Raw genomic sequence first — 8,901 nt, 5'->3', positions numbered from 1 at the left:
AATGAATTAAAGAGTTGTTTCCAGTGTTGTGTAATCTGTCCCAGATGATCCAGTGATTTCCCAGCACAAGTCCATATTTGAAACCTCCCCACAGTATTTTCCATGCCAACACAAACAATTTTTTTTTTTTTACAAAGAACGCCACTCCCTAAAAGTTGTGCCTATCCTGGGACACACATGCCTCTCACATTTTGCCATGGAGTTTCCCAGTTGAGACAGACTTCATCTTGGAACTATCATAAAATGGGAGGGGGCCAGTACAAAAACAAACTCATGACTGAAACATCTGTTAGTCTAAAGAGCAGAGAAGAACAGACACATAGGTTTGAGGGGCAAGCAGATTTGCGAGGACTTTTTCCAGAAGCACCTAAAAGAGCTGTTACTTTGAAGACTATTATTTTGTTACATCTTCCTTGAACCTGGGGACATTATTCAGTCATATTGCAGTACAGCTGCCTAGCACTGACAGAAACCCTGGTGGAGTGTTTTGTTCTTTCACAACCACGGGTGATAGCCTCACTGTTTGTGTCAGTCTTTGGCCGTGTTAGCTGACAGACTGAGCAACATGTCAGAGAAGGTGAAGCCAGAGAGCGTGTCGTTGTATCCTCTGGGTACGGCTGCTGCCCCTGAGCCAGAGCTGCTGTGTATCTTTGGGACGGGGGACTTCGGGCGTTCTCTGGGCCAGCGCCTGCTCCAGACTGGCTACAGGGGGGTGTACGGCAGTCGCAGTCCTCACAGCTGTGGTCCCTTGCCTCAGGGAGCTCAGGTACCACACATTGAGTTATGTCTTCTCAAACAATAGAATTCATCTGTGTTTTCTTGGCCTTTTCTTGATGAATATTATTATTTTCATCAACAGATATTTCAGATATTTTAATGTGAAGTATGTGATGGTCTTAAACCAACAAAAATGACTGTCTTGATAAAAGTCAAAGTGCACAGTTGACTGAGCCAAACAAAGTCACTGATAATGCGTGTGTGCATGTTTGTGTCGTTACATTCTGCAGCATTTTTCATCTTTTGTGCAACATGTGCTTAACCAGTGAATGAGTGTCTCTAAGCATGCTGAGCCATTTATTATTGGGTGTGTTGCCATGTGTAATTGGCATGCACGTCTGTGTTGTGCAGGTGATGAGCCATGCAGCAGCCGCCCAATTGGCCAGTCTGGTCTTTATTTGTATTCACAGAGAAAACTACAGCTTCCTGGAGACACTTGCACCTCACCTCACTGGGAAGGTACCTTGCTATAGTCAGATGCCTTTGTGTAACGTTGCAGTTGGTTAATTACCAAGTTTTCACCAGGTCTCCTAATTTCATTGGTTGGAAGGTGCTGGTGGATGTGAGCAATAACCTCAAAAAGGATCTATACCCAGAGGCTAATGCTGAGTATCTGCAGAGGTAAGAGGGGATTGGGCACAAATTAGATTGACCCATAATATTCTAACATCTCACAGACCATGTGGTATGAATCATCTCCATCTGGTGGAACATGTTTGTTGTCCAGGCTCGTTCCTGGAGCTCATGTGGTGAAATCTTTTAACACCTTGTCTGCCTGGGCCCTGCAGAATGGACCCTCAGATGCAAATAGGCAGGTACTGAATGTGTCTGCTTGTGACTCCCTGTTTCCAAAAAACTTTGTATATTTGTGTATTGTATATCAAATATGTTCACATTTTTTGACACTTGAAAAAATAGAAATAGAATGTTTCTCATTTTGGAATTAAAGAGTTCTGCTTGACCAGTTCTTCTTCCACTGCAGAACTACTGTACAAGCATTTGACATGTCTCTGATGTGGAGTGTCTCTTTTCTTTTAACATTTCAGTCCAAATGCTATTATTGACTTGTTTTGAAGTTTTGATCAAATCCAGTCCAAGTTAAAAAAAAAGCCAAATCAGAGCAGCCAGGCTCATGCCTTTGCTCTGAATGCCATCTCTGATGTGTCCTTGAATCAATTACTTTTACAAGCTCTCTTAGATCTACACTTCATGTCACATTCATTGTTTTCCCTCTCTGCTGTGGCATATGTAGGCTTTTCCATTTTGATCTGCTTGTGCAATCCCAGAGGACAGTAAAATCACACAAGAGCCTTTCATGTGTTTGTGTAGGTGTATGTTTATGCATCGAAGTGTGTTAGTATATTTGGAGCACCATCAGAAACATCACATAATTGTTGACTGAGCATTGTTGTTAGTTTTACCTGCTTTCTCCATCTAAAGTTAATATTTCATTCAGGAAGCCACAACATGTACTTTTATGTTCACATGCATAAGTATAAAATAATGCTTTCAAAATTATGGATGTTTTCGTGCCCCAGGTGTACCTGTGTGGAAACAGTCCTGAGGCGAAGCAAATGGTAGTAGAGGTAGCCACCAAACTGGGCTTCACTGTTCTGGACAGGGGGTCTCTGTATGCAGCCAGAGAGCTGGAGGACTTCCCCCTGCAGCTGTTCCCTGAGTGGAGGCTGCCGCTCCGTGTGGCAGTCGGCCTCTCCGCCTCCTTCTTCTTCTATGTGCTCATTAGAGATGTCATTTACGAATATGTTGAACAAGGGAAGGACACCTCCTTCAGAATCATGGTGTCTCTGGCCAATAAGGTAAAGAGTTAACTGTTAAGTGTCCTGCAAATTAGCATCTGTTCCTCTTTGAAAGGTAGCCTCCAGCTGTGTTCTTTACAGATCATTTCATTTGAATCAGGCACATATGATCATCACAGTCACCTCTTTTGTGTGTTTATTTTTGCATCTTTCAGGTGTTTCCAATTGTGTCACTCATCATGTTGTGTCTGTGTTATGTGCCTGGTCTCATAGCTGCCTTCCTTCAACTCTACAGAGGGACCAAATACAAGTCAGAAATTAAAACATGAATAGATTGATTTACTGATTTAGTGTCTGTGCAGCAACGTACAATGTATTTTAAATACTGTATCACACAAGACAACATATGTCTGTTTAAGGCGTTTTCCTGACTGGCTAGATCGCTGGATGCTGTGCAGGAAACAGCTGGGACTGCTAGCACTAGGCTTTGCCTCTCTGCATGTACTCTACACTCTCATCATCCCCATAAGGTTTGTAACAGGTTCACACAGCCTCATGCTTCATTTAAAAGATCTGCAATGTCCTGTTAAATGTGTCATTAATGTCAACCATAGCAAATAATGATACATATAAACATGAAAGTAATAACTACTGCCAGTTGCCACTTTAGCGGCTACATCTAAAGCTAAAATGTATGCAGTTTATAACAGCCCTGCAATAAACCATCATGAGGGTTGTAAAGTGTAGTTTGTGTTGAAACAGTTTTAGAGAGGTGTTGTTTTAACTTTATGTTATGTGTTTCAGGCATTGTCATTTGTACTGCTGTGAATTGTATTATAATATTCTTAAAATTGATTCTATACTCTGATAAAAAATTGGTTTGCAGGGCTGTTGTGACAGACTGCATTGCCTTAACTAGGCGTACCCAATAACCTGTCAGCTGTGTGCTGTGAACAATAATAGGGTGATTATAAAGCATAATAATAGTTAAACCCCAGAGTTAAGTCGATGCAGCAAAAAATTCTGAAAATTTGCCTTCAATTGTTTAGAAACTCATGGTATAGAAAAGTGTATTGTCATAAAAAATGTGTGATTGCTGACAGCTGAAAAGTTATTAGTGCTTCATAAGCTGTAAAAAAGAAGCAGGTGTAGAAGTAGGCTACAGTATATGAGCTGGAGAGAAAGATAGTCATAAAACACGCTATTCTTTTTATAAGAAAAAATAAAAACCAGCTGGGAAGGTTGGTACTAAGATGTTTTCAATTACTGGAATGATTTTGTTTGGTGGTTGCTAAGATTGTACATGAATGTTCATTCCTAACATCAGAAACAATAGTTTAATGAAAACACTTTATGTAGGGTTGACTTACTTTTTCAGAGCTTTCAGCTGCATCTCGCAGTCATCATGAGCAGATAAAGGCTGCTCAGTTGACATGGAGATAATTCAGCTGTCGCTCGTCCTGAGTCTAGAACAGCAGTAATACGATGGACCAGGATGCTCACTGTGGTTGTCAGTGGACTTTGGACATGATTTGTTAGTTTCTAGGGCATTACTTGGTGGTTGCTGTAGTGTTGCTAGAAAGACAGAGGTGGTTGCTATGGAGATTCAGGATGGTTATAACGGGGCATATTGCAGGGTCAGTACAATGTAACACTGTACAGTATGTGTTTGCAGTTGTAATGCTATTTGTAGTAATAGTAGTACTGGCAGTAATGGCAGCAGTGGGAGTCACAGACAAAGCTGTGCTAGTAGTAGTAGTAGTAATATTAGTAGTACTAATAGCAGCAACTTAGTATAATCAGGATGCAGAGTAGAGGTATTTTTAGAAGCAGTTAAAACTGAGGGTAAAGCTAAGGTCCAGTTGAATTGTGGTTATGTGTTACCAACACATAGCAGAGCTCTTAATTGTAGAGATTAATTACAGCACACAGGAAGACAGTTTAAGCTTTATGTGCCACACAGTCTTTAAAGTGATGGGAAGTAAAAAACGGTGCCCTAAACAAAGTGCAGTTAAACAACCAAACACTGGGAGTTATACTGTTGGCTAATGCTAAACCACAGGTGAATAACACAATAATTTAGTAACATACAATGTGTTCTGGTAACTAAATGTGTAGTAGGTGTACAGTATCTTAATTCTTCTGATGATTTGTTTCTAAATAGTCATTTTTGTCCCCAGATATTATGTGAGATACAGGCTTGCTGCAATCACCATCTCACAGGTAAGACAGCTACACAGCTAGAAAATATGTAGGCTTTATATGTCCAAAGCTTTGTGTTTTTAATATGCTATCAAAAACGTATTTGAATTTAAATAAGAGTCATCTTTTCCCATCAGTGCAGACACTCCTAATTAACATCTCTCTCTTTTGTTGACTATAAGATACAGAAGAATCAAACAGACGAGTTTGTCACCGGCATGGCCTGGCGTACTGACTCTTACTACTCTATGGGAATTTTGGGATTTGCCCTGTATCTCGTGGTGGGAATAACCTCTCTCCCCTCTGTCAGCAATGCTCTCAGCTGGAGAGAGTTCAGCTTCATACAGGTGGATACTGTGTGTCTTTAGATATGTGGGTATTTGGATATGTGAGCTTTAGTGTGTCCTCATATTCACAGTGACACGTTATGAACACAGAACTTTGTGGTGAAACACTGGTGGCCACAACTGGAGATTGCTGAATCTTTTTTAAATAACAGTTCCTAGTAGTGCCGGGCATACGGCCTTATGAACAATCTGGCCAACAAATTTTCACTTTTACAGATGTCAGTGTTTGTGCCTATGTATGTTTTGGGGGAATTTTTATGTTGCAAATTGTGTAGCTGTTGTATTTTAGTAGTATTTTTCCTAAAAACCTAAAATGACAGATTCATTTGTACTCTAATCCCATCTTTACTCTTGATCAGCTCACAAATTAGGAATGGATCACTTCGATTTGCACTCAGATGAAAAAAGTGAGGGCATGACGCTATTTGGTGCCAAAAGATTTGACACTCTTAGGAAGGAAGCTGAATGGCAGACAAGCACATTTTAGAGCTATTCCTATGATGTTTCATGAGCCAGCTTCTGACAGAATGAAAGCAAACAAGCTCACTGGGAATTTAATTTGGGAAAACTGATTATCTCACCTCTTGACCGTGGCCTTGAAAAGCTGCAAATGACAGCCAGATTGATGATTCAGTTAAATGAGAAATACATGCATACAATATTAAACAGGCTCAATTAGTATCCACTTCTAATATGCCCACTGGAAATATTTTAAAGTGTCCTGAAATTTTCTGTGTACTTTGACTATTGCCCCTGTTTATGCTTTAGCCTGCTGAGGTTCAATTAGTTTTAAAATTTAGAGGCTGCTGGACCTTAAGGAATGTAGATACTGGCAGAAAAACTCTGTTACAATCTTCACATCATGTCCATTAGCCAAGATTTAAACTATGACTGATGAGGACAACTATGTACTTCTACACAAATGGAACAAGGCTGTTTGGACCAGATAGCAGTTTAACTTCCTGTTGGAAGGAATCTGTTGAGCATGTGTTAGTGGTATTCCTGTCTTTCCCTTGCTAAGTGGTTCACTATGAGTATTTACTCGGGCAGACACACATATTTACCTTTATCCCACTTTGACCAATTGACAAAGAAATCGGATTCACTCCAGGCAACAAAGGCATTCATAAATGTAACTGGGTCATGTCAAGCTCACGTTCTCATTCGTGCCCCTCTGCTTTTGCTCTAGCCTGAATTAGAGCAGTGTTTTAAATGTTAAGTTATTCATCAAATGTAATTTGGTGGGCACAGTCTTTAGGTTTGGTTCATGTGTGTGGAGTGGATCTGTGTGCATGCATGTGAATGCGTGTTCTCTATCTACTATAGTTGAATTACCATGCACATCTGTGCACACAGAGAAGATGAGTGTGTTGGAGTTTGTGCACATGTAGGCCAAACCTTGTCTCTGTAAAGGTCAATCTAGCACATTTTGGCTTACTGAGCCTGGTACACAGCAATTTTGTATTCAATGGATGTGTAACTCAGCGAGTGTAAAGTCTCTAAACTCATTTTTTTCCCTCTTTTGCAGTCCAAGCTGGGCTACCTGACATTATTCTTCTGTACCTTTCACACCTACCTGTATGGCTGGAACAAGTTCCTTAATCACAGTAGCTACAAATGGTACACTCCTCCGCCCTACATGCTGGCGCTGGTGTTGCCCTCTGTGGTGCTGGTGTTCAAGCTGCTGGTCCTCCTGCCCTGCGTGGACCGCAGGCTCACACGTATTCGACAAGGCTGGGAGAAGGATGGTCCACATGATGACAGCAAGAAATCACTGCTAGAATAGAGCTATCATAATTACAGACACAAAATAACAGTTTAAGCACAGAAAACACCGGTACAAAGACACAACACTGACTTGCTTTCCAAGAGCTCTAACCCCAGCTCACTGTTTTGGATGTCATTGATTCAAGACTATACATTTACATCTATTACTCTGTTCTCTATTGTTAACAAAGTCAGTGGAGAAAACAGTCTCTCTTTACATAATCAAACTGGATTTGCTCCATTTATAAGCATGATATTGCACTGAGTAGGTTTTCATCAGCTATAGAAATACCTACACAGAAAGACACAGACACACATTAAGGAAACTATACCGTATTTCAAGTAGTTTTCAACTTTGTGTCTTTTTCTCCTCTAGTTCTATAATCACACTATCATCATGTACATTCAGTATTATTACAGATTTCAGCTCAAGGTCAGATGACTTTGTTTCCATTTAACATCAGCAGCAACAGTGTAACCAATTCTGAGTTATATGTCTCAGGATTTTTGGTCAACCTTCAACTTCAGTATATGGTGAATTATGTTTATTAGACTTACTTTGTCTCTTTTGGTGTAAATTTTTCTTTTTTCTTTTTGCTCTTCCTTGTTAATGTTCCTCTTGTCATGCTCTCACTCTTTGTCCTGTCTCCTTCTCATGTTTTCCAAGTTATTTTGGATCCAGCCCCTCGTCTGTGTTACTCATCTGTTTCTCATTTTTGTAACCACTCAGCCAGCTTAGAAGCCAGGCAGCCAGCATTACCTTCCTGCCAGAGTGTCCATGCAGAAGCGTCTACTTTTAATCATCTGCATACATTCCTACTTTTCAGATTGGTTGTTAACTCTCTTTGGTCTTCTACCATGCTAGCTCCTAGTTTTGGACTGTTGGACTCACCAGTTTAGACCAGGGTGTGAATTACACTGTGCATTTTGGGTGACTTCTTTCAACCGACAGGGGGTTGGGGTAAATGGGTGTGGGGGAATGGGACAGAGAGGCTGCTGAGCTCAGGAGGTGATCTCCAATCGATTTGACACCACATTCACATACAATAATAACACGTGAACACAGCTCATGAGACATGATAACTAAAAAATATGCAGCAGATGTCCCAGTCAGACATTCTATAGGAATTATTACCAGCAGGTAGAGTCACTCACAGTGTGTGTGCTGCTGTCCCTCATTATTCAGTTATAATTATCTCTAACAATTAAGTTTCACTAAGACATACCTTTGTATTATCACAGGGATACACACTGACAAAAGCAGTTGTAGGCATAGATAAAGTAGATGGTGCATTATTAACAGGATGTGTGCTCCCACGAACCACAGTTTCTGGCAGATGATTAATTGCACAACATCATAAAGTAAGTGATCACAATATATACTTTTATGTATTATTTTAAAAAGAATAAACATTAAATTTACATGCAAACAAACTGAATTGTGTAGATAAGTAGAAAATAACTAGGCACATTACAGAGACCCCTCAGAAATTTTATTTTGAGATTTTTGTACGTTGGTTTAGACGCTTGTGTCATGTTTCTTCTGGTCCATTTCCTTACCCCTTGCTAATTTATTTGGATAAACCTCTGCTTGGACATTTATTTGTTTTCAGGACATATTCTGTTGTCTGTTCCCTACCTGAACTATTTGGTTCAGTTACAAACTGTATTTGCCTCTGAACCAGCCATTACTCTTGCCTGTGTTCCTGTCTGCCTGCATCATGACCGGCCACTATTACTTACCTGTCTTCTTATTTTCCTGCCTCAGAGCCTACACTTACACTTACTCATGCCCACCATTTTATTCACTTATCTGACCTGTTTATATTCGGTACTATGTGTATCACTATTAAAATCCTGTTTACAAACACCCAGCCGTTGTATCTGCATGTGGGTCCAGAATAATTTAGTAAATGTGACACCTACATATATTTTTCTTATGAGTGTAAAAAGTGTGTGATAAGAGTGTGAAAAGCTCTTAAAAATAAATTTCAGTGAGACTGAAAAGCATTATCTGGTGCTCCTTTCTCCCTTCTATATACATATATATA

General features: G+C 40.1%; 1 protein-coding gene across 1 annotated transcript; it reads left to right on the top strand.

Annotated features, from left to right (window-relative positions):
• Positions 1-225: 225 nt before the first annotated feature.
• On the top strand, positions 226-8,724 carry LOC109967308 (metalloreductase STEAP4-like). The gene is made up of 10 exons (XM_020612789.1): positions 226-766; positions 1,129-1,236; positions 1,328-1,398; positions 1,505-1,592; positions 2,316-2,594; positions 2,750-2,844; positions 2,954-3,064; positions 4,715-4,757; positions 4,919-5,083; positions 6,612-8,724. Exons 1-10 carry the CDS (start codon positions 566-568, stop codon positions 6,867-6,869), a joined length of 1,419 nt encoding a protein of 472 aa, XP_020468445.1. The 5' UTR covers positions 226-565; the 3' UTR covers positions 6,870-8,724.
• Positions 8,725-8,901: the final 177 nt, after the last annotated feature.

This window comes from Monopterus albus, unplaced genomic scaffold (assembly GCF_001952655.1).
Source record: "Monopterus albus unplaced genomic scaffold, M_albus_1.0 scaffold127.1, whole genome shotgun sequence".
Taxonomy (NCBI): domain Eukaryota; kingdom Metazoa; phylum Chordata; class Actinopteri; order Synbranchiformes; family Synbranchidae; genus Monopterus; species Monopterus albus.
The sequence above is the reverse complement of the archived record's forward strand: the minus strand, read 5'-3'. Positions and strand labels throughout refer to the sequence as shown.

Bases quoted from the DNA above. Each gene is read 5' to 3' on its own strand.
- LOC109967308 (XM_020612789.1), top strand. From the start codon at position 566: ATGTCAGAGAAGGTGAAGCCAGAGAGCGTGTCGTTGTATCCTCTGGGT. The intron at 3,065-4,714 runs GTTTGTAACAGG...TTTTGTCCCCAG, and splicing joins ACTCTCATCATCCCCATAAG to ATATTATGTGAGATACAGGC. The intron at 4,758-4,918 runs GTAAGACAGCTA...GTTGACTATAAG, and splicing joins CTGCAATCACCATCTCACAG to ATACAGAAGAATCAAACAGA.